A 25,605-nucleotide genomic window follows, 5' to 3' on the forward strand; every position below is an offset into this window, starting at 1 on the left:
TGTGGAACTATGCTAAAAAAGAATTTATTACATATTCCTTGCTGCCTTGTGGGAAGACCGGGTGAGCAGATACAAGCGACAAAGCCTATTAATGGTGGGTAAGATTTGCCTTCTGTGGCTTGTGAATCTGCTGAGATTCACATGATTTTCATAGAGTAGCAAGCAGTATTATGAGGAGGAGGTGGGTGAGCTGAAGGACTAGATGTAAAAGCGTGTTTTAAGATTGCTCGTCCTACCTGAGGATTTGCTCACGATTGTGTGTCAACAGAATAATGTTGAGCAACACTGTACCAACTCCATCTAGCTGCCTCGCAAATGGCTTCCAAAGGAACATTAGCAAGGAAAGCTAATGTAGCTCCCGTACTCCAGGTGCCCTTGGGGTAAACAAAATTGGTCTGTCTGTTATAGAGTAGAAATTTGAATAGATCGTCCAATCCACCTTGCCATAGTTGCTTTAGTGACTGGATCACCTTTTCTTCCTGTTGCCATGGATATGAAAAATGTATCTGTTTTTTGCATTCCTTTAGGTTTTTCCTAGATAGTACGTTAAGGCTCTACATACATCAAGCACGTACATTTTCTCCTCTAATGCAGATTTTGGAAGAAAGCAGGTAATTACAGCGATTGAAGGACATGGCAGTTTGAGCTGAATTTTGGTGAAAAGTTTGGAGTGTGTTCAACACAACCTTATGTTTGTGCATTGTTATACATGGTCACCGATTGGGCTTGTAATTAGTCGATTGATTAATCTGAAAGATGCGATAGCAAGAAGGAAAACCAGAGCGTTCCTTTAGTGGGCCTTCATGCATGGGCATAAACAGTGGGCCCACAAGCCATGAGAGCACAGTGTTTAAATCCCACCCCGAAGGAAGGTGTGACCCAGGGGGTTGAGGGGAGGTAGATACATTTGACCCCTTCCATGAAGGCTTTAACTACTGATATTCTCCACAATATTTTCTGTTGAGATATGGTATAAACTGCTTATGATGCTAAATATACTTTAAGTGAATTATAAACTAGAACCAAGTATAATATCTGCATAAGGTAGATTACTACATTTGTAGACGAGCAATCAAGGAATTGGTATTTTTTTCTCTTACATTAGATGACAAATCGTTTCCATTTGTTCAACTAGCAGCATCTGGTATTTGGTTTTCTAGTCTCCTTTAGGACAGGCATACATTGCGAGGGTAGCTGTAAATGTCCAAATTCTAGGACTTCAAGAGCCAAGCTGCTTTGGTGTTGGGCGTGCTATCAGTTTGTTGTTCTCTGTAAGCAGTACTTGAATGGGATGAAGTTAAATTGGTGGACAGACATGTAGTAGGTGCAAGAATCAGTGGTCTTGCTCACATTGGTGCAATGAGACTTGTGATGTTTGTGAAATATTTTGCAGATTAGCGGTGTTGGGGGATAAGTGTATACATAGTGCATTGCTTATAGAGACCCCATTTGTGGGACCTTGCATGCCCCCCTCCCCTGTTGCAAATATTCAAGTAGGTCGACTGTCGGGTGTTCCCATGACGCAAAGATATGCTTGAATGTACTGGGGTTGAGTTCCCACTTGTGTTCTGGTAATAGAACTCTGCTGAGTCTGCCAAAACGTTGAGTTCCCCTGCAACATTATGTGATTGGATGAACAGGTTCCTTTGTATACACCAGTGCCAGATGTTTTGTGCGAGAGTGGGCAGTTGTTTTTGGGGTGTTCCGCCTAATTTGATGTAAAACATTGTGGCTGCGTGGTCCGTTTGTATGAGGATCCTTTTCGACTTCAAAAATCATCTGAAATGGAGATCACCACCATTTTTATTGCTATTGGTGCTAACCACTTCTCCTATGCTGTGAGGAGTTGACAATGTGCTCCTTCCCAACCTGACAGGCATGTCTCTGTTGGCATTGCGATTTATGGCAGCACAGAAATGAAGGGTCTTCCTTTGATCATATTGTTGGTGGGCCACCACTGAAGACTTATGTACTGTTTGCGAGACTACCACTAGATCGCCCCACTGGCCAACCTTTCTGTGACCATTTCTCTGCAAGCCCCCATTGTATTGTGCGCATACTGAGGTGTGCATAGGGTATTATGATCCCACGCTGACCCGCTTTGAATTGTGGAATGAGTCCTTACAATGCATGTACCCTTTCTGGTGTAGGATAGGCGTTTGCTGATTTTTTAAATTTGCCACTAGTAAATCATTTATTTTGCTTGGTACGAAACTGGACTTTCTCGATCCACAATATGCTGTGTGTGTTAGACATTCCTCGGCATCCTTTCCCGTTAAATCATCCAGGTAAGGACACACTATAATTGCATTGCGTCGTAGATGCGCTGCAACGAATGAGCACCTTGGTAAATACATGTGGTGCCAATGCAATTCCAAAAGGGAGACCCCTGAATTGGTAACAATTGTTTTATTTTGAATCCAAGGTGGGAATATGAAAATAAGAAAGTATGCATCTTTTATATCCAAAAGTTGCAATTTTTAGTAGTAGGATGAAACCCTTACAGGAGGTCAAGCGAAGTTTGTTAAAGCTTCCACTCATTTGGCACGTGTGCTGTTAGCTATGCTAGGAATTACCCCCATTGCTTCACTGGCGAATGAAAAATGTAATTTCCACAAAGCTGCTGGTTATCATTACTTCCAAATTTTTTATTATTTTCTTGCATTCATCCATTGATGGAAAAAGAAAAGTGGTGCCGACACTTGTTTCGACCTAACAGGTCTTTTTCTAGGCTACCATTTTTGATTTAAAATACATTAAAGAATGGATACATATACGGTGAGTGTAGTGTCCCCAAGTGGGGCATTCATAATTCATGATCGCGTTGACAATACGTGACAATTGTGTTGAACCACATTATGTGGCGGTGAATCAGTTCCAGGTGATAGTGACATGGACTTAGGTATTTGTGATTTACATAGTTTTATATTTGTCAGCTAGATTAGATTGGCTCCTAGGTGTTGTCTCATTAAGTGGTTGCCTGAATCAGTTTATAAGTGGTCTCACCTGGTAGGTGATAGGGGGGTGTCTAAAGTACAGCTTGTCTCTATTGCGTCAGGTTGATCCTGGGTAGTTGGATCCATCGGGGGCTGAGGTCCGCCTCCGTTATTCAATATATTCGAGAGGTTATTACCTAAAGATAAGGGAGAGTGTATGTTTACAAGAATCCTAGTTTAGGATGGCTGCGAGAAGTTCACATGGTAATGTTCAATCCGAGTCCCATAGTTCGGGGTACGTATAGTGGAGGATGAGTGATCCTGTGAAAAGTCTGGTTCCTGTGGGGTTTCCCATAGGCAGTCTAAATCATGGGGTATTGGTGCCCGGTGACCCGTTCCCACAGGCCTGGATGAGCGAATGTGGGAAGGGCCCGTATCCATTGGGTGCATAGAGTGCTTACGGTTGTGTCCCATTGAGAGAGGGTTGGTGCCTGGTTGGGTATTGAGAGAACGGAGAGGCCCTTGGGTGTGGGTTGTGGCCCGTGTGGCTCCGGCTATAAGGGCACTGGTGCCCGGGGACCCTTTCCTCAGTTTTGCCCCGAGGGGGGGAAAAGAGTGAGGGAAGGGTTCTCGATTGTTGGTGGTGCGCGGGTTGGTTTTAGGGTGCATTTGATTCCCGGTCATTCTAGGCACTGGTGCCCGGGGACCCTTCCCTCACTGTGGCCCAAAACGTGGGATGAGGGAAGGGTCCATAATTGTTGTAATGCCATTGTTTACGATCCGCAGTGCGCTGTTATGAACATAATAAGACCCCACTGATTGGATTGGTCCGGGTGCTTCTCAATAGGTCAGGTGGTATTCGATTATATGTGCCACCCCCCGTACTACGCTTGCTGTGTTGCAGTTACGACCGATGCACGACTCCCCTCATTGGGTCACCGCTTTAGAGAAAACAAAGTGAAGGGGTGAATCTGAATAGTTCAGATTAATAACATCCTGAGTGGACCAAAAACCGCGCAAGGATTGCCTCTTACCTCTTGTGTCACGTTGCTATCCGCATCAGGATCCAGCTACAATTTGAGTAGCTTGTCCCGTTGCGTTCTATTGTATGAGCCGTTGGCCTCTATTTGCCGAAAGGACGCGCACCCATTGGTTGTAGAGCTACGTTGTCAAATTGGTTGGGAAGGAAGCTGAATGAGGCTGTGGCGTTTCAAGCATGTCATGTTGGAAATACAGCTGAAGAAGGCTGTGGCGTGTAGGCATTAAGTATGCATGTGATAGTGGCCATTGACGTCCACGTTGTTCGGGCAGGTTAGGCGTGCGATAGAAGGTGTATTGAGTGGTTGACTGGGACTGGTGTATGCATTGTCAATGATACTGGCAATATTTTGGGGGTATAAACTGGCATTGGGATTGGGGATGCCCAGAGCCCAGAGTTCCTGATCCATTCCTGGTGAGTTGGGGGAAGTGGTTCACAGATTGTTATGAAGTATCGCTAAGGTGGAAATCCACTGTGCCCCCAATTGGGCGAGAAATCAATAATGTGGTACCCGGTGGGTTGAAGAGGGGTCAGTCAATTCCCCTTGTACTGGGGGTTTGCCCAGATGGGTACCCTAAAATTCAGGCGTGGGTAAGGACTGGCCAGGGTGGCCCGAGTCGAGAACGGGGTCAGGATGGTTCCTGTTGCTCCTTGTAGGAGTGGGGTGGGCAGAGGGTTATGTCAAGGGATGGGGGGCATGGGAGCGATGCCATGTTATGGAAGCCATTTGGCTAAGGTGATGAGCCAGCTCACGTGGTGTGATGAGATCATTCGTGGTACAGTAATACTCGCAATTTTACAAGAACACATTTAACTCATGTTCGGTATTTAAACAGAGTTCTGTATTTCTAGTTCTGCAGATGAGTCTTGCTTCATTTTGCCAGAGGCTCAGGGCCTGGTTTCCTCCTCTGGAGTCAAGCTTGATGGTCTCCAGACCAACAAATCTATGTCCTTTTGGTTGTCCATTTGATGTTTCTCTTGCCAGTGGGTGGCCAACGGATATCTTGCTTCTGTGGTTTTCAAGGAATGTAGGTGTTCTCTTATCCTCGTCCTTAGTTCCCGGATGGTGCTGCCAATGTACTTGAGTCCACATACGCAAATTATAACATATATAACAAATTTGGAGCGACAGTTAATTAATTTGTCAATCTTTTTCTCATAAAGATTGCCAAAGTGCATTCTAACGGTTGTGATGGTAAGAGGACACATTGTACAGGTTCCACATTTTTTCAACCCAGAGCCAGTCTGTTTGGTCAGCCAAGTGTCGGTGCCCGACAGTAGGTGATCTTGGGTTTTTCCGATATCCATTCCCTTATGTCTTGGTCTACTCCTAGGATATGCCAGTGTTTAGTAAGTACTTTCTGAATCTGTGAGCTATCCCTGTTGTATTCCGTTATAAAGCGGATGGCCTTCATTGATTCTGGAGGATTCTCCCGTTGTTTAACCTGCAGCAGTTCCTTTCTGGGGATTGTCGACACTTGGCTGATGGCTTTTGAGATGTTGGATGGTTTGTAGCCCCTTTTAAGAAATCTGTCACAGTAGTTCACACTCTTCTTTATATGTGTCACTTGTGCTGCAGTTTCGTCTGGCCCTTATTATTTCACCTTTAGGTATGTTCTCAATCACATTTCTTTTGTGGCAACTGGTAGAGAAGAGGAATGAATTGACCTCTGTTGCTTTTCTGAAAGTTCTGGTCTCAAGTCCAGTGTTTGTGGTAGTCATCCTGATGTCGAGAAAAATAGATAGTGTGGGCATTCTGTGTCCCAATCAGCTCTAATCCAAACGGGTTGCAGTTCAGATAAGTCTTGTATTCTTCCATTAATGTACTTTAAATCAAAAATGGTAACCTAGAAAAAGACCTGTTAGGTCGAAACACGTGTCGGCACCACTTGTTTTTCCATCAATGGATGAATCCAAGAAAATAATAAAATTTTGGAAGTAATGATAACCAGCAGCTTTGTGGAAATTACATTTTTCATTCGCCAATAAAGCAATGGGGTAAATCCCAGCATAGCTAACAGCACACGCGCCAAATGAGTGGAAGCTTTAACAAACTTCGCTTGATACACACAACAGGCACCACGAGCAAAGGCCTTTTTCCAAGCTCCCACCGACTGGCTCCTAGTGCACCGATAAGAGATGTAGGGCGTGGCAATCCATAGTACCTGGTGCTCCCAACGCAGCTGTTAACCTGTCCTACAGGAGGTCATACAGACGTTTTGACGGTTTACATACTTGTTGGCCAGTCTTCCAACACTGGTCTCATGGTCTTGTCTTTTTTTGGGAACAAGAAAATAAACAGAGTACATTCCTGTGTTACCTGTTATCTTGGTACTCATTCTAGTGCTCCTTTTAGGATGCGTGCCTGGATCTCTTCCCGCAGAAGCTTTAGATGCTCTTGGGCAACTGCTCTTGCTCTGGGTGGATGACAGCGCGGTTTTGAGAATAGCTTGATGCAGTACCCCTTTGTGACTGTGCTCAACACCCACTTGTCTGAACTAATCCCCTCCCATGTGTGAATGTACTATGTTATGAGTCTTCCTACTGGAGTCATGGGAGGGGACCTTTACTGAGCAGCCATTTTGTGGGGAAGACTTAAGGGCTGAGCCCTACCACGTGTGCTCTACCTCTGCGAAGTGGACACATTCCAGCTTATCCGCTTATACTCTGTGGATAACTACTCTGGTAACCGGAGCTACCTTGTGGGAAGTTTGAATGGCCTGCCAGCTTCTGCATATGGGATGCTATTTTGAGAGTCTTGGGATGTGTACTTGTGGTGGGCAGGATGTAACTTAAATGTACTTTTCCTAAATGTTTCTACAGTTTGCACTCTTCTGGTTGTTTGCAAATATTGGTTAAACCATTGTTCATGGTAAATTGCAAGTTGGGGGGATTGGCACACTATCAGTCATCAATAAACCTTACCAATCAAACTACCAATTTTTCCCATGAAGGTGATTTATACGCAACGCTGCCCTGAAAGTCACGCATGCCATTATTTATAAAGACTGACGTTAAATGAAAATAAAAGGTCTAAAAGCCTGTTACATTAAAGAAACCTGCCAGAGCAACATTTAAGCCCACCATCTACTGCTTAGATTCCTTGGTTGTGTTGATACATAGAGGCCAAACACACCAAAAGATACCAATTGATAATCCTTTTTTCCAGGTATTTCGATTTAATTGACCGATATATCCTCTGTGTCTTCTACCTTGGAGGTCTGTTTTCTTGCATAGTTGTTTAGTTGAATATCAATGAATTTGGAGTGATATATCCCTGTAACATGCGTTTAAAAAAGCCTCTGATCATATATATGATCATCTGCATAAGGAAAATCTCCCTTAAACCTCTTTGGCAGCTCAGAAAGAGTAATTTTCCACCTAAAATCTACCTTCATAGTAGTAGAGTGTGGTTTTTACCCAAACACACATGCTCTTTTTTGGCTGATTCACAGTTCAAATGTATACACTTTTGACTTGAAAGGAGTCATTTTTGGTGGCTTCAGATAGCAGGGTTAGTTGTTGACAGAATAACTGTCACCTTTTTAAAAGGAAGGACTCATTGCATTAAGCCTATACATCTCGTAACTTTCTTTTCTTACAACTGATCACCAGCAGAACAAGTCCTACACAAGGAAGTTGTGAAAAAGGACAGGACCACCCATTTGAACGGAACAAAAGAGTGCCGGAAATAATTGATCTTGTGTGTACCCCAAATAGACTTTGGCAAGCAATGCATACCAGAAGCCATCTCACTGGATCATAGCTTGAGCAAGGCTTTCATCAGAAGAGAAATCAAGCTATTTTCGGATGCCCTACAGTGCACGTCACTAAGGGGGAAACAGCAATCACAGCTTTGTTTGTAAAGCAGCAACATGGGGCATCCATTTATACTTTTTACAGGTCTTGACACCTAGCCTTGTGCAGGAACTGGCACCTTGGTAGAGCAAGGATCTCCATAAAACATTGTTTGGCATAAGGTACCTTTACATGCCCATCCTCCCGTTGGACAGTAGAACTACATAGTGGATGTAGAAGCTTATGAATATGAGGAGGTTCCATTCTAGATAAGGAAAAGTCACTTATCTGCAACAATAGTTTACCAGCACGGGTAGATCTCTTCTGTTCATAAGTAACCTTCCTAAACTCTCCCTAGCCTGAAAGGCAGGATAATCCATGCAAGTTGAAAAGCAAAACTGGAGATAGCTGCCTTGGCCCAGCTGAAAGGAGGGTACGACGTCCTTTCATTGCAGGACGTTTTTTCGCTGTTTTTTACCGTGAATTTTTTATCGAAAAAGAAGATTTAAAAAAAACACATCGCATTTTTGGGGGGCGGTGTTAAAAAAAAAAATAAATATATATATATATATATATATATATATATATATATATATATATATATATATATATATATAGGTTGTGGGGTTTTGATAGTATATATAAACAGAAAATGAATGGGGAGGGATGGGGGGGTACCCCCCCCAAATATAAATTTTAAAAAAAATCTGATGGGTAAGGAATACTTGCAATCATATGGATCTGAGGAGGATACCCTCAATGGAGAAGTATGGTTACAGGTTAGTAACCGTTTCTTATGCAGCCTTACCAGAATAACTACTACTGTGTATTCCCGTTGAGCAATCCAGAGCAAGTTCCCACCTCCGAGAGATCGAAGGATTGGGGGCATAAAACAACCTCCCCCGATTTCTTTTAGAGTGATTATCAAAGACAGAGTGTATGAATGATGTAAAAACACAGTTACAGTTGAACTTTTTCAGCCTGCCAGTTTGTACTGCATAATAAAACCCAGAGAAAAGTGACATTCATGGTGTGAAAGATCAGTATGCCAAGGGAAAAGGTATCCAGTCTGTGCACCATTCAGCAGCACAGCCTGGCTACATGACACATCCTGTGCACTCGCTCTTCAGAAAATGTTTCCTAAAGTAGCAGTGTCACACAATCAAACTTGGAAATCATGAAATGGAAAAGGGGTGAGGGAATTAGAGAGTACACTATGCAGCTCACCCCCCACAGCAAATAATTTCGAGCAGAGATTTAGGCAGCCTCCACGTCTATATGGACACACAGGAAGACAAAATAAAGTGAGCATTCTTCACCCACAGATCCAAGAGGAAGCGCAGTAATTTTCAAGAGCTCAGGGTAGACCCAAGCACATGATACAGCAATTGAAGGGTGCAGAGCCCGGCTTCACCAGATATAAATACAGGAAAGAACTACGCAAAGGCAGGAAATGCATTCTCCTGACTATTTAACTGTTGCAGTCTTTGTTTGGAGGTAAATCAGGTTTACATTGCTGGTTTCGACATGTGCAAGGTGCTCCATAACGGACACATACAAGCCTATATTCCTTAATAGCGTACAAATATTTTTGGGGGTGGGGAGGGGCTGTGGAGCCCGAACAGTATGGTTCCCAGTCCAGTAGCTACGCAACATTGGAATGTACTCCAAACGTGGTATTTCTCGTTGCCACCCTGTTTTTTTAAAAGGAGGTTACTTTGTAAGGCTTCACTCTATCGGGGTTTGCTTGGTGCAGGGATATTTGTAATTTTTATGCTTCAACCCCTCTCCTAGTGAGACTCCCCCCACGCCCCAGCACTTGTTGCTGGACTTCTGGACATTTTTTTTTTTTTTTAACATCCTGAATAAGCCGAGTCTTTTTCCACTCATTCATTCTTATGGACTCTTTCTCTGTGTTGTACCTTTCCTATGGAGTTTACTTTCCTCCATTTCTCTTTTAAAGCATAGCCCACAGCTCCTTATGGGCAGTGTTGCTGGGAACCCTCTGGGTTCTCCTTTGAGATTCTCTCTTTATCCTCGATTAACTACAGTTCTTAAGGCTAGAGGGATACCTTGTATCCCTGCTAAAACATGAGAGGTTAGCAAACACCAGCTTCTGTTGAGTGCTAATGGGATACCTAGTATCGCCCTTCTCTCTGCTCCTTTGACTTTAATCACTGTGACAACCCTACGGTTCTGGCTGGTGACAGTGGACGGGTTCTACCAATGATTGTGAATAGAGTCTGCGGTAAAACAATAGCAGTCTCGGTTGTGCACAATAGGCTCACCTAAGTACTAACTTGTTGGCTCCTTTCTTTACCATTTCTAGCGTGGTTGTTCTTAGTTAGCCCTTCTTCTACCATTTTGGGATGGGGGAGGTATGTAGGTGTGTGTGTGTGTGCGTTTGCCTGCCTTTAGCAGGAACCCTCGAGTGTCCCCGCCTAGGCTACAGTGTGTCTGGGCAGGCAAGAAGTGGGGGAGGAATTTTTCACTCCTCTGCTCTTTGGCTGCCCGAGAGCCTAAATGGAACCAGCTCCCACTAGGGGTCTGGCTGTCCTGATTGGACAGCCACCCGCCCCTTTCTGTAAACTGCTGAGACAGATTGCAGAGGACTGTGTGCTGAAACTAAATAAAAAGGTTAGGTTCCTGAGTTGAAAAGGCAGTCGACCACTGGAAACTAAGAAGAAAATGACCAGAGACACCTGCAAACGCTTTGCAACTCTGAAGCGACCACTGCAGACCTGACCCTGTTTTCTATGCGACAGAGGAACTCCAAAGAGGACGACTTTCTTTCGGGTGGTGGGACCAACCAACCCCGAGACGAACTACAATCTGAGCCATCTCCTGAGGTGCTGTGATGCTCCAGAGCTGCAGACCGCGAAAACCAGGAGACAGCCGACCCAATCATAGTGCATTGTTTTGCCAAGGCCAAATCCGTCCAAGTCTTTGCTGAGCTCCGGGTGTGGAATGTTGGTTCACTTAAAAGCACCTACAGCGGCATAGTCTAGATACAGTTACCTGTTTGGAGCAAGTGAGTAGGAGGTAAGAGCTTTAAAAGGAAGCTCCCAGAACACGATGTGTGTTGACTAGACAAGGTATGATTGTGTGAGCTTTCCATTTCTATCTTAGAGCTAGGAGCGGTCAATTCTGTACCTTGAGTTGGGGGGCAGGAATGCTCTCCTGTGGCATACTACCTCCTTTGTTGTGGGGATCCGGTGGGAGGCACATTGTTTGGTCTAGTTATAGTTGTAAGTTCTCCCCCCCCACGAATGGGAGGACTCTCAGAGAGGTTTTGGACTATTTAATACTGCAAAATGTTTGTGTATGCATGACGTGGGGGGCCTCTCACATTCTGCGTTTGTAGTGTTTTTTACATTTCAAACTAATAAAAAATAATATTTAGTACCTTATTCACCCTTGACATGACAGCAAAGATAGCTGCATCGGTGATGACTGTGGTTTCAATGTCTGCTTCAGACAGGCGGACTGCCATTTCGTGGCCCTGGGAAGGGAGAGCAGAAGCAGAGTAGGAGTTACCTCCATCATATCTTACCATTTAATATTTCACTCAGTCAACCTTTCATATTCCTTGAAGCCGGCATTGGTCTGCGCTCACACATCTCACTCTACTGATCCCTACGCAGCCAGACTTCCAGTGCTTCCAGTTCCTACGCCACCTTCAAAATATAGTACTTCTGTAACCCACCCAACTCTCAGCATGCCTGTCCTATTTCCCCACAACTAAGGCTTCAGTATTATCATAGCTCTACAATAGCACTCCCGTTCCGTATTTTCCCCAACCACCAGTACATCAATCACATCCCGTTCAGGGTCAGCACTTAGGAGCAGTTACCTGACAGAAAGGTGCACACTCTGCTACAATGACATGGAATTTACGCTTGCGGGCAGCCTCCAACAGGAAGGCCTCTACTGTACGAGATCGTCCAATGGTCATGATCACCTCGTTGGCGTGGATGTGTTCTAGAGCCTGCATCGCTATGTTGTCGATTGTACCCTCTGCCAAGATAAGAAAATATGTTACAGACAGGCATGATGGAAGAGGCAAGGAAAACACACACAGGGAGAGCATGGCCAATTATAAAATAGGGGGTAAAGAGCTTTGCCTCAGACGGGCGGCATTTCTTATGTGGGATTCTGCTTTGGGGCATGTGAACGTGTGCCGGTCTCGTTGCAAAAGTCTGAAGGGACACCAAGCACGGTTGATGGGATCAGACAATAGGCAAGGAAGGTCAGCTAGCACAGTGTATGCGACAGGCTGCTGGCAATGGGCTAAATTAGGGGCTTTATGGATAACGTGGAGTTAGCCATGCCATAAGTTTATGTTGGGAAGCACTGTATACAGTCGTCAGCTTCCGGCACTGGGCAAGCTTAAGGGTGGGAAGGAGGGGCAGGGAATTATATGGGTTATGTTAACGGTCAAGTGCTTCCTACGTGGTGTGAAGAGCCAGTGCACCGGTAGGAGGCACCAAGCATAGCGTGCATTTGAGTACTGTTCTGACTCTGGTCCGTGTTGAAGGTTTCCATTTTGTGCTTTTCTACATAGCACTCTGTGCCGTAGGTCAGTGTTTATCCATTTTATTGCAGGCAATGAAGCGCAGCAGTGTTTTTCCTGTGTATATTAAAAACATGCATTTATTAACATACTTTTTGGAGTAGAAATATCAATATACAATGTTCTCAACAGGGGGGGGGGTCTATGTCATTTAATTGCCGTATATTTCAACGCCCGGCCTTTAAATGTGTACATTCTAACAAAAATGTTAATCGTTTTTTTGGGGTGTTCCCTCCTTCCCCCACCTATTTTTACCTATTCCCTACCCAAACGCTTATCTGCCCTTTCCCACCCCCCCTTTACCACCACCCCCCCCCAAAAAAAATGTGATGAATGTTTTCATAATGTGCACGTTTAAATGCCAGGCTTTGAAATAGACGGCGATGAAAGGACGTCGTACCACCCTGGGGGTGTACCACAGCGTTTGTACAGTAAAGAGGTCAAACAGCAACATCAGTTTAGAATAAGCTTCTGCTGTGAAAGCCGGCAACAGAGGTCAGTGAGTCACTACCCCTGGAAAGGATGTAGGCTATTTTGTTTACAGAAGATTGTATCAATATCCAGGGCAGGTTCTATGATGTGCGAGGGTCTACATGACAAAGGACGTGTATGGGGCCCTAATTTGCATATGTATCAACATCAGTGTGAAATCACAGAAAATATCATGAGGCTTTGATACTTGATATCATGGAAAGCAACATTACAAGAAATGGTCACCAGTAAACGAAAAAGCAAAAAATATATGTGATGTGCAATATATGGTATGTTGATTTATACCGCGCACCACTGACATTTTTATGGATCGCCAAGCGCTCTATGAATGATTTATGCTGGACTTGAATGAGTGGGACATTTTGTTTCTAGAGTACAGAGTGGACAAAATCAGTTCCAAGGACTAGTACTTTTTCCATATAAGTCACAGTGAGATAAAAGGATTTGCCTAAATGGTGGTGTTCAGTGGCGATGCAGGGATTTAAGCCAAGTCCGGGACATAGAAGGTTGACCATCCAGGCCCTAGTTGCGAGAAAGATGCGCTTTTGTCTTTCAAGAATACTCTATACACAAATCATAATAAACCACTCCGACAAACATATACATCCTTGTACAAATAGGTTTTCCCATCTTGAACAGAAGCCCGAATGTGTCAGAATTTAAAGCAGCGCGAGCCTAAATAAGGACTTGAGAGTTTTGTAAATGTACTTTCAAGACTTGCGTTCAACAAAATAGGTTGAGGTCACCTAGTTTGGTCATAGTTTTATACAGGCCTTCAAGTGGAGACTAGGGAGGTTTGACAGGGCCTCAAAGCGCAAACCGTGCAACAATGTACTGTGGTGATCCAGAAGAAGAACTCTGACAATTGGAGATCATTTTCAAGAGATTTTGTTCAAAATCAAAAAAGGGTAAAAACACCAAACTTGCCCCATCGCTATGAGGGAAGATCCCTACCTAACAAAACAAAAGATATGATGCGCTTTAAAGTCCAAAATAAAGTTCCTCAGTCCGAATCCTATAAACTAACTGACCCTACCACTTTAGAAAAACGTCCAACTAAAAGGGAAATGGGAGCCCTTCTTCACTAGCCTTAATAGGGTGTCGGCTTGGCCCATGTGCTTGGGACTTCAAAAGTTCCTTTTTCACAATACAGGATATTCTTCCCAGTCTTTGTATCAAGTTAAGGTTTCATCTTCTCTGGTCGTCAAAAGAAAGTGTTGCTTGTTGTAAACATTTCCATTCTTCTGAGATGTATTGGAAATAACCAAATAGAATTCTGTTATTTGCTCGATCTTTACTTCAAAGTGTCTGTATCTCTTTTTCAATCCCCCTTTCATAGGATGTTTGTACCCACGTGTTTCTTAGTCTCCCATAACCTTGATAGCTTCCCCAGCTGTTATTCAAAACGTTGTATGTTTCGTAGTCCCCCTTTCATAGGGTATTTGCACATTCAGGTTTCTCAGGCTTCCGTAACTTCGTCAGCTTTTCCTGTGGCTACCAGTCTCTTTAGCTGCGGTCCAACATATGTGGAGCTCAGGGGCACGGCATGCGTTGCCGGCCTACTACAACTCACTCGTGGTTGCGCCACCAGATAAGACACGGGTATCCCCATTTCGGTTTCTTGGTCGTGGGAAAGGCCAACTTTCAGGCATTGGGCTAGCGCTTAGTTTACGCTCTTTGCTGTCACAATCTGCGTGGCTCTGCCCCACCAGGACATCAACGATGCAGAGGCTCGCCTCTCTGAAGAGGTTTCCTTTTCTCCCCAAGTGTTTCCTCTCTTATACATGGCACATGCAAAACAGAACGCGGTCCTCATTCGAGACTACGGCGTTCAGGCCGTGTTCAGCATTGCATGTAGCGAATACATACAAAGAAGGATCCTTATGGAATGTAGTAGTTGTAGAAGATAGTAATGTTTTTTCCACATCCATATATGTGGACATAGTCTTTTGGACTGGGCGTTCCACTTGGGAATGGGAGTCCCTGTCCCCAAGAGGGAGTCCCCACCCAGTGAGGTCCTGCTTGTCCAAACCACTAGGGAGGGTCTTGCATAGCGGGCTCCCCTCACTAGCCTCACAGGGGGCAGCTCCTCTCTGGGGAGAAGGGACAAAATTGTCCAAATTTGTCACAGTACTTTGTTACCGACTTCTTAAGACACCCACACCACCCTCTTACCTATTGCAACATGTGTGCAGGAACAGAAGAATGGAGCATGAATGCAGATACTGCAAATATGAGGTTTCATTGTTTTTATTTGTACAAGAAAAAAAAAAGAAAAAATATTGATCAGTGGTTGCTTAGAGGAAGCGCAGGACATTTCAGGGGCCAAGTGAATGCGTGGTTTCAAAAATGGCTAAAAGTTGGCTACAATTTTGCAGCTCTGCTGAAACAAAAATCACAGCTGGCAGATTGTATGGCCCAAAGGATCAAACTACTCTATAATCCAAACAAGTCCATCCAGTTCAAAGCCAAGTTAAGAGCAGACTAGTAATAATTCAAAACGGGTTAAAATTTCCAACAGCACATCATATAGGTCTATTTTCCCCTTACCGAGCTCTATCAGCAACTCATTGACCGCCTCGATAACGTTGGCCTTCAGCAAGGGGAAGGGGATATTAAAATCCTCACTAGGCCCACCAGCTGTCAGCAGTTTGTGCAGCGACTCTTGCTGATCAGTTTCTTCACTGCGTCCACGAAGCCTAACGAGAGGTATAGAGAATTATGCAGTTAGTTCAGTGCAAAGACCAGGTTCCATCAGGATCATGGGGCTTAAAAGTCTGGGTGTATGCACCAAGCATTCACTCTAGGCGAATTATATCACGCATGGAGATAGAGACGCAGCAAATATGCAAAAAATGAAGCGTTACACCCTCAAGCACAGGCGACTGTGCCTCGCACACTGGGAGGGAGCTGGAAGAATGCCCACTCTTCCACCTTCCGTATAGAGATTGAGATAACTGTGTACAAGTAATGCAAAACAAGTCCTTGCTATAACCAGTGTAGCTAACACAAACTAGTTTGGAATGCCCTCCACGAGACAAGTCCAAAATACCTGAAATGGAAATGAATGTAACCTACGTACCACCCTGGACTCCGGATCAATCATCATCTAAAACTATGGGTGCTCTTTACATGTACAGGCTAGTAAACTCTAGAATGCTCGCCCACACAAACTGAAAATCAAACTACAGAGTTTAGACAAAAACGTAAAACCTATCTTTTCAATGAGTACCCCCTCTCCCCCAAATGGGGTTACTGTATTCAGAGTATTAGCTCTTATATGACTTTTGGTCCGCAAGCGCTTTATAAGCATCCATAGATAGAGCAGTGTTCAAAGGAAAGAAAAGAGAGTCTGACCTGCCGTATTCCTCACGGATGATTTTCAATATCCTGCGTACAATGTTTCCAACAGTGGTCTCAGAAGGCTGCACTGCTGTCATCCTCCGGCCTTCTTTATGGATTATCTCGATCAGCTCCCCTAAGAAATTTAAGAAAATGTTAGTGCAAGCCCGCGTATAACCAGGACTACCATCTTCAGATGCCGCTTAGCTAACACCCCTTAATCTGGCTTGTTATAAACACCCGTTACAAGATCCTGTGGTGTCCTTTCCATTATATGGAACTCACTCGCATGGTAACATCCAGGTACTCTGTATGACCTAAAATGGCACACTTACCACCAAGGTGCCCTTCATCTCCTGTTGGGACATCTGCTACTGCTTCAGGCCACATTTCCTAGTTCCTTCCATGCTTTCCCCCCGTGGCCATACAGCCCTTAAGCATGGCACTCAAAGACAACCTACAGTCCAGATTTCTCTTCCTCTGTGTCTCCATCAAAGAACAATCTGGCTTCTGGCCCTGCTTGTAGTCAGCTGGGTAATACTAGACATATTTATCTGGGCTCTGTCAGGTTATGTTAACACCCAAGGACAAAATTAGCCTCCAAGCTTCAAGGGCAATTTCAATACTTCAGGCTAAGCACTAAAAACTGCCCCACAGAGCAATATGAACATTTGATGAGCAGAGCTAAAATCAGCTACTGTGCATCAGGTAGGCAGGAGCTACCCATGGAGTGCCAAGTGCTAGTACTAGTGACAGAATCTAAAGGGAAACAATGGGCCTCGACTGCCTTCTCACGCATCTGCACAGAAAACGTAGCTCTGAGCAAACGTCACACTCTATCCCTGCTCTCATAGGCAAGATATCTTCAGGTGCCTTTAACCTTTCCAAATTGCCCTGCTCTGGCCGATCAATGTCTGGATACAGACAAGCATCGGAACTGTTAGAATGCTATGCCTCGTCTGAAGGCTCCCTCTCTCTCCTGGCCATTACCTTACTGTGGCTATCTATCGGCCACCTGGTCAGATCTCATCCTTCCTGTCTGAGTGGGCGGACCTCTCCTCTTCCCCCCTGGTCTCGACCATTCAACTCCTCCTTCTTGGAGACTTCAACATCCACCTGGATGCTTCCTGTCCTTCCTCTGGACTCTTTCGGGACCTCTGCGATTCATTCTCACTCTCTATTCTCCCCTATGGCCCGACTCACTCTGCAGGGCACACTCTTGATGTTCTGATCTCTACAGACCTTCCCCTTTCTATCCCTTTCACCACTCCCCTCTCCTGGAGTGACCACTTTCTCCTTTGTTCCCAGCTCACTCTCTCCACCCCTCAGGCCAAGCAAACTCCAGCACTGCCACCTACCTTCTCGGTTATCCAACCCATGAAGCGTGTGTCAGTTGATGTTTCGCCACCACTTTCTCCCCCTTTGGCTGACTCACACCCTGGCATAGCCCTCTCCATGCTCCACCCTGCTATTTCTGATACTCTCGATGTTCTTGCCCCCGTCATGAGGATCCGCTTGAAGCCCAAAGCCAAGTGCAACTCCTGGTACGACTCAGACCTCGGCACCCTTAAAAGCAAGTGCAGGGTGGTTGAGAGGAAATGGCGTTCTTCCGGTACATCCTCTGACAAACTGGCCTGCCGCCTGCTCCAAAGGCAATACTGGCTCTCTGTCAGCACCAAGAAGAGAGCCCACATCCAAAACCGTATCTCTGCAGCAACTTGGCCGAACTCTAAAATCTGCAAGGAGCTGGTCAATCCTGCTGCAGTCTCTACCTCTCCTGTCCGCTCCCAGCCCCTCTACACGGCCCTGGCTTCTCATTTCATCTCTAAAAGCTCAGGACATTCTGTCCCCTCTTCCTTTCCCCCCCTACCCCCTCTACTCCTTGCTCTTCCTCTGGCCCTTCAGCCACCTCTCCTCCCTCCTTCTCTGCCTTTCCCCTGTTCTGCCAGATGAAGTTTCCGGACAAGTCCAATCTATGGAACCATCAAGGACCACATGGACACCTTGGCCCCTGCTCTGGCTGACTTCTGCAACCACTCCTTCACCTCTTGAGTCTTCCCCTTCCCCCCTGAAGCACTCCCTTGTGCATCCTCTTCTTAAGAAACCCAGAGCCAACCCCTCTTATCGCCAAATCTCCATCACTCTTTCCCTGGGCAAACTCCTGGAAAAGCTGGCCATCTCCCAGCTTCATCTTCATACTGAATCCGTTGGTTGTCTCCATGACCATCAGTCTGGCTTCAGAGCTGCCAGAAGCATGGAAACTGCTCTCTTGAACATCCGTGAAGACCTGCTCTCCAACCTCAATTCCAACACCCCCCCACCCCCGTGTCCTCATCTTACTTGATCTCTCTTCTGCCTTTGACACGGTAAACCATGCCATCTTGCTCAACCGTCTTCGTGATAACCTGGGTATCACCAATCAGGACCTGGCTTGGTTGGCCTTCCTCTCAGATTGGGTCCTTCCTCTATCTCTAACTGTGGTGTTCCCAAGGGGTCTAACCTATCTCCCTGGCTTCAACCAATACCTGGCACATCTTGCCCACTGCATTGCCGCCGTCTGCCCCAACTTTCAGTGCTTTGCGGATGACCACTCACCTTCAGGCTCCCTTCCACCACTTCCCCTCCTCTCATCTCTGACTGTCTGCTATCCAGTAGTGGTGTGCCGCCAATGATCTCTGCCTGAAAGCCATTAAGACCTAGATTCTCCTCATTGGCACACCTACACCCTCCTTTCCTGTCACTCTCTGGCCAGCCTCTCTTGGCCCTCTTCCTGTTCCAACCTGTGAGGCTAAAAACCTCTAGGTCATCTTCGACTCCACACGCTCCTACTCTCCTCACATCTCTGAAGTCTCTAAGAAGTCACACTACCAGCTGCACCTCCTCAGCGGTATTCTTCCTTTCCTCTCCTTGCCCCAGAAGCTCAGACTCCAGAGCTCTGGTTCTCTCTAGGCTGGACTACTGCAACAACCTCTTTTCAAATCTGCCTGCTTCTACTCTCCGCCCTCTGCAACTCATCCAGAACAGGACTGGGAGACTTGTCCTTGGCCTCAAGCCCAGGGATCGCATCTCTCCAGGACTGAAATCTCTGCACTGGCTCCCAGTGGCTGCTAGGAGCAAGTTCAAAACCCTCTGAATTGTTCACAAGGCCTTCTGGGTCCTTAATACATCCAACTCCCTCTTCCTAAATATCGTCCTTCTCGAGCTCTTCTCTCATCCACCGCCAACTCCCTCAGGGTCAGTCGTTTCTCCAAGCAACGAGTTGGTGGCAGATCTCTTTCTTCGGCTGGGGCCCCCTCTGGAACAGCCTTCCTGCCTCCTTGAAACTTGACAACCATCGACGGTTCCGGAAGCACCTCAAAACCTTCCCCTTTGCTTCTGCTTTCTCTCCCCCTCTCTGCTGCTGAACTCCCGGCTGAATCTGAATCTGCACTGGTCAACTGGCTACCCTCTGATATCGGGCCCAAGTCCCCTCCCCACCAGTTGAACTCCTGCACTGCCTCCCTGGCAACCTCTGCACTTGGGGATTGTTTTCTGTATCCCTACAGTCCCCTACAAGCACTCGACAGATGATGTCTGCACTTTCCCTTGCAACGACCTGGCCGCACTTTTTACTTATTGTTTTTATTTATTCTATTCATTTTACTGTCAATCCCATGTACTGCACTGGCCCCTCACCCTTCCCCTGCACAATCTCAATGTCACCTGGCCTAGTAGGATCACTGTCTCCGCCTTCCCTCTGTTCCCCATCCCTTGCCTCGTCGCTCCTTGAAACACTTGTGTATAGGTGCGTTATAAATGCTGTATCATATGGGGGCGACTGGAGCAGTATAAAAAAACTATTAAGATGACAGATTCTTCTGTCTATACACCAGCCCTTGGTTTGAGGCAGAAGGCATTACAGTCTGCTACGACGCCCAACCCGTGGCTCCTCAAACAGCAAGAGCCTGTCAAAACTGGGCTTGCATTTACATTTAAACATTATAAAAGAACATGTACAGTGGCAAAGGACAAAAGCCTGTTTATGCATTGTCAATAGACCCCCTATGATGAAGCCAAAAAGGTGTAACTTTGATTGGGGTGCACAATGTATCTAATGGGCCAAAGGAAGGCTTAATAGCTAGCTATTCTGCCTCCAGGGCTCAAAGGAAGGAGCGGGTGGGGGGAAATTAACAGGGCCCCACTTGCTGCCAGCTTTCAAAACTGCCATCCGACCCCCCCAAAAATGTTGAGCCTGGCTCCCACCCTGCCTCAAATGTGCACGACTGGTAACATATGTTGTATCCTGGGCAGCAGGGAAGGCAAGCAGGAACTAAGCCGAGCCATGATTGTATAAAAGGAAAGTCTTTATTCCGTTACAGGTTACACATAGCTAGTTAAGCAGGATAGCAGGGTGAAGACAACCACCATTCATCTAATCCGATCCCGTCTCCTCCCCCAACTGTCACTCCTGGAATCTCCAGAGTCCTACATTCCATGTTCCATCAGGCATGCCACTGGTGCAATCGCAAGTGTGTAGGTACTGTACATTTGCTGGATCTAGGAAGTAGAGTATGTGGCAGAGCTCTGGTTGGAGGTTCCCACAGTTGATGGGAAATGGTGGGCAGGTGCGGTGTCAACTAGGAATGGTTGTTTGGATGCGTGTCTAAGGGCTAGTTGCCGAATATGGGTACAAGGTGTTGTGGGAAAGCTCTGCTTAGTAGGATTTTTTTTTTTTTAAATCTCTTCATTGTAATTGATCCTCTACTCAGCAGGGAGTTTGTTGTGCAAAAGGCCAGATAAAGTGGGGAAAATGTGGGTAGAGTATGATACCTTGGTGTTAGAATGCTTCCTGCTGAGGCACCATGCAGAGGCCGGTTGGTTCACACAAACCCTTTTAGTTCGGTGCCTCTTTAGCTGATGTTCGAGAGAGTGGTATTGTCTTAGTCTTATTTGCCCGAGTATGGCAAAATGGGTACAAGTTTGGAAGGCCACCAAAGCGAGGACTAGGATTGAGGTTAGTTTGCTCCACTTCAGGAGGGCCTGGAGGGAATCAGCACCATGGTTGTTTAGGTCTTTCCTCATCTCATGTGCGGTTGTTGGAGTCAATGGTCGGGATGTATCTGTGGTATGTGTGTGCGTTGTGGAACAGAGGGCGGGTGTTATAGCAAGCATGAGTTTGTTGAGTGCATGAGGCTTGTGGTGGTGCTAGTCACTGGCCCTTCTTGCCTGCTGCTAGAATGTTGGGGCATGTGGATGAATGACAGCTCAGAGAATGTTGGGTGAATGGGGTGCGTGTGTGGTTTTATGTATGTGGCTGAGAATGGGCCAGTGAGTGTCTCCCCCCCAAATGACTTGAGACATGTCATAAAGAACCTTTAATTTGTCTGCAGACTCAAGAAGGTAGTAGATGTGTCCTGAGCAGCTTTCATCTTGGTTTCCGTTAGAATAGTCTTCTTATGTGATTTTTTGATAGCTCGCAATAAATAGATCCTTATACAATCAAATACCATGCATTCCGTTTCTAACCCTAACTATTACAGAAACTGACATGTATGTGTGGAATGGGAAAAACATAACCCACACAACTCAGCACAATACTGACGTATGACTACTGCATAGAGAATCACGGGAATATAAAAGATACAGACTAATCAATTATTTTCCTTGTAATCAAATATCTTTCCTCTCACGCTTTCCCAGCCAAGCGTTGAAAAGTTGAAGTAAATACAGCCTCTGTATGATAAACCGTAAAACCGGTCTTGTCTGTCAACTTCAAATACCTTCTCTGTCCGTAATTAAATATGGAGTGGCGTTGCAACAAAAGGAAGTTCAGTTCCTTGAAGAACTGGAACAAGTGTCTAATTGCCATTATGTTTTTTCTGCGCGGAAAGTGAAAAGCAACAAAATGCCTCATTGCAGATGTCCGACTGTATGCTGGAAGACATAGCTATGCGTTCCAGTGCTACTTCCAACGACGCAAAGATATATACGACCAAAGGGATAAGGCCTCCGATACACAGCGATAAGGAGTCCTGCATAGTTCCTCAAGAGTGCACAGCACGTGTTGTCAAAAGCCCCCTTGCCCAACGACATGGTTAGAGGGTCAGACTGCAGGGGCCGGCGCAGATGGTTGGCAATCCACACCAATAGTTTATTTTTTGTATTGTTGTATGGTTATAAAATAACCATTAACAAATCACAGTAACAGAAGTTAATTCGTAACATTCAAATCAGAATTTAAGACATACAAAATGTACTATATCATATCTATACTAAAACCATTTCATTAAAAAAAAGAAAGAAAAACATTCATACACAATAACAATCTTTTTTTAGTCTAGCCCAGTAACCAATATCATTATCAAAATACCTTTGCTAGAGCACCAGTGTCAAGAGTGCAATATATCAGAGTGAACAAATCACAATCTGAGATGTCAACAGTACATATCGTTAAGGTGAATCACTGCAATAGTAATGGCGTTAGTTCTTGCCGAAAGACAGAAATGCCAGATTGACGCCCAATTAGATGAAGCAAACAGCTCACCGTATTTACTGAAATAGATGCATTTTTTTAGTGATCATTGCAGGGCCGGCTGTAATGAGATGCCGCAAGGTTTCAATTTCATTCTCCTCTTGACATCTACAAAAACTAAATTCATAATCAAGTTATCCATAACATCTTCAAATTTCCCTAGTTAATAAAAGAATCCAACAAAATCGAAAAAAAATTCCTCCAATTTTTACATGAGGGTAAAGAGTTAAAAACTGAGCGAGGATTGCTTTTTTATAATCTTTACTTTAAAAAACGTAGTGATTTATAGGAGAGCATTTCATCTATTGCACTCTATTCATCATCACGGTACAGAAGGTGAAGTTAACGAATAAATATTTTCTAAAAAGGTCATAAATTGTCAGATATATCATTACAAACAAAACCAGGCACCCAGGGACAGAATTGGGCTTTTCAACATACTTTCCACTGAAATGCCACCCCTTGCTTCCACCAAACAAACATGTGTAGAGAATAGTTTTTCTTAAGTGGTCATTTAGGCTTTTAGCTCCCCCCACTGGCTATTGGTGAAGATGAACATGTTGCCATCTTGATAGCCTGCATGCCACAGATCAATGGAGGCTGATAGTATACGCGTGTGCGCATACACACACACTGTTTATGTTACAGCCTTTCCAAATCAGATTGAAAAGCACACTTAACGGTATAAACAATGTGATGGTTATTATTGTTCAATTAAGTGGTTCACGGTATATTTAACGTTATACCGTTACATCCCTAGTGTGCCAATAGCATCACTGTGTTCAAGTTCAACCTAGAAGCATCCCCTATTAGAGTCACTGTATTAGAGTTGAATTACATTGAATGTGCCCTATTAGCGTCACTGTGTTAAAAGTTAAATTTAGTAGGTAGATTGTCCCCGATTGCATACACTTCACTGGTTACCACAATATCACACTACTACGCTTACTCACTCCTACACACCACCATTCAACTAGAACACAGCAGTACTATGACACATTCGGTAAAGCTGTTCCCATACTAACATGACCCATCAAACCACTCATCATCCTAATAAAACACAGCTAGCTAACACACACCGGCTAGCTTTGGCATTTCCTCTGGCCTAACGCAGCCATAACTCAGTCTGGTTGTCCACCCTCCAGACTGAACACATTCAACTGATCTCAGCACCACACCTACCGCTAAGAAGCAGCTACCACGCAACAACCACACCGGCTGCACACATACCTGGTGCGCCCACGCACTTTACGAAACTCTCTCCCTCAACTGACTTGAACTGCGGTTCCCGAGGGCGTTCAACCTACCCATGCCTTGAGTTCATACCAATAGTACATAAGGCACTATACAAATACAAAATAACTTGACATATTGTGAGGATCCAATCATGGCGAAATAGCAGCGATTTAACCTTTACCAGATTGGCAACCAATTCAGAGACAGCTGCTCTAATAAACTGCAGCAGAAATTGGAAAGGGCTGCCAAAAAGTGATCCCCTTTCTTAATTAAAATTAAGGCAACAAAAAGGGAACCCGTAGGCAGATCCAGAATCTTATAACAAGTTCAAATACTTCCAACTGGCCATTGCCCGAGCGAATAATAGCCCAGCTCATACCTTTTCAGGGCAAGAGGCACACTATTTGGTATTTGTAATAACAACATTTTCCAAACTAGAGATTCTAAGGTAGGGAGAAAATCTAAAACCCAAAGTGGCTGAACTTCAATTCAATATAGAAACTTGGGAAAGATTTTCCCCAAAAAGATTTTTTTTTTTAAATCTCTTAATAGGAATCGGAGAAAATGTTCCATATGCATTATCGATTCTGTGCACTTGATTTAGCAACGTTGTCACCAGTGTTTTAATAACCACAGTTTAATAGGTTCTTTATAGGGTTTCCCCAAAATAGTGAAGCCCAAATAATCAAAAGTGTCTACCAATTCAATAGGAGTTGATTTAATACGCCATGTATACTTCGAAAGAGACCTACGGCGGATGCCTTGCACGATTTTGGCCTTATTCGGATTACCTTTAAGTGAGTGAACATCAGCAAAATTCGAAAAACGCACTGAGCAAATGCTTAAGGCCTTTTTGGATACAATCAAAGGTAATACAATCGTCCGCATACTCCAACCACAACACTTTCAAATTACAAATCTTGGGGGTGGCAAATCCAGCAGTTGCAAGTGTTTCTCCAACATCTGACATGCATAGATTAACGAGCTTAGGTGCCAACATGCAGCCCTGTCCGACTTCCCGATAAGTCTTTATTTTAAGAGACAGGGCAACCTGTAATCTAACTTGGATGTTAGAGCCTTCATATAGACGATAAACAATCAAACGTCTTTCAGGTAGTTCCCAGTTGTTTAACTTAGTCCATAAAAGACCCCAATCTACTGCATGAAACGCAGTGGATGAGTCAATGGTAGCTAAAAAGATTGAATCATATTTTGATGACCAAGCCTGATTCATAACACTTTTCAGGATGAAACCATTGACAGGGGTGCTAATTTGTTTTCGAAACCCAGTCTGCCATTTCGAAATTTTCCCCAACTGCAACTGCCATTCCTCAAGATGCTCCAACAGCAAGGCTGCAATGACCTTGAGGTTGGCATCGAGGATGGCAATGGTCGGTAATTAAGCGGGTCGGATCGTAACCCCCTTTTAAAAAATCAACAGTACACATGGGCTGTAGACCAGGTGGAAGGAAACCTATGAGCAGTAATGATCTGCTCAATCAAAATAGCTAAGATTGTCGCCCATGACTCGGGTCACCTTTGAATAGCAAGTTAAACAACTTATTTGGGCCGGGCACCCTAGAGGAACTAATCTTAATTATAATTCTATTTCAACAAGGATCACTGATAAAGATCACATATTGTCGGGTGCCTCTGGAAACCAGCTCTTCTTGTCACC

The 25,605-nt window shown here is 44.8% G+C and overlaps 1 protein-coding gene across 1 annotated transcript in view; it reads right to left on the bottom strand.

Annotated features, from left to right (window-relative positions):
- The window catches only part of EIF2B2 (eukaryotic translation initiation factor 2B subunit beta), a 94,030-nt gene that overhangs the window by 62,838 nt on the left and 5,587 nt on the right, over positions 1 to 25,605 (bottom strand). The window contains exons 2-5 of the mRNA XM_069638061.1: positions 16,196 to 16,316; positions 15,389 to 15,537; positions 11,627 to 11,790; positions 11,180 to 11,275 (exon numbers count right to left, since the gene is read on the bottom strand). Coding sequence (XP_069494162.1) covers positions 11,180 to 11,275; positions 11,627 to 11,790; positions 15,389 to 15,537; positions 16,196 to 16,316 — 530 coding nt within the window. The remainder of the gene's footprint in view (positions 1 to 11,179; positions 11,276 to 11,626; positions 11,791 to 15,388; positions 15,538 to 16,195; positions 16,317 to 25,605) is intronic.

The sequence above is a fragment of the Ambystoma mexicanum genome, chromosome 14 (genome assembly GCF_040938575.1).
Source record: "Ambystoma mexicanum isolate Mex_15411 chromosome 14, UKY_AmexF1_1, whole genome shotgun sequence".
NCBI lineage: Eukaryota > Metazoa > Chordata > Amphibia > Caudata > Ambystomatidae > Ambystoma > Ambystoma mexicanum.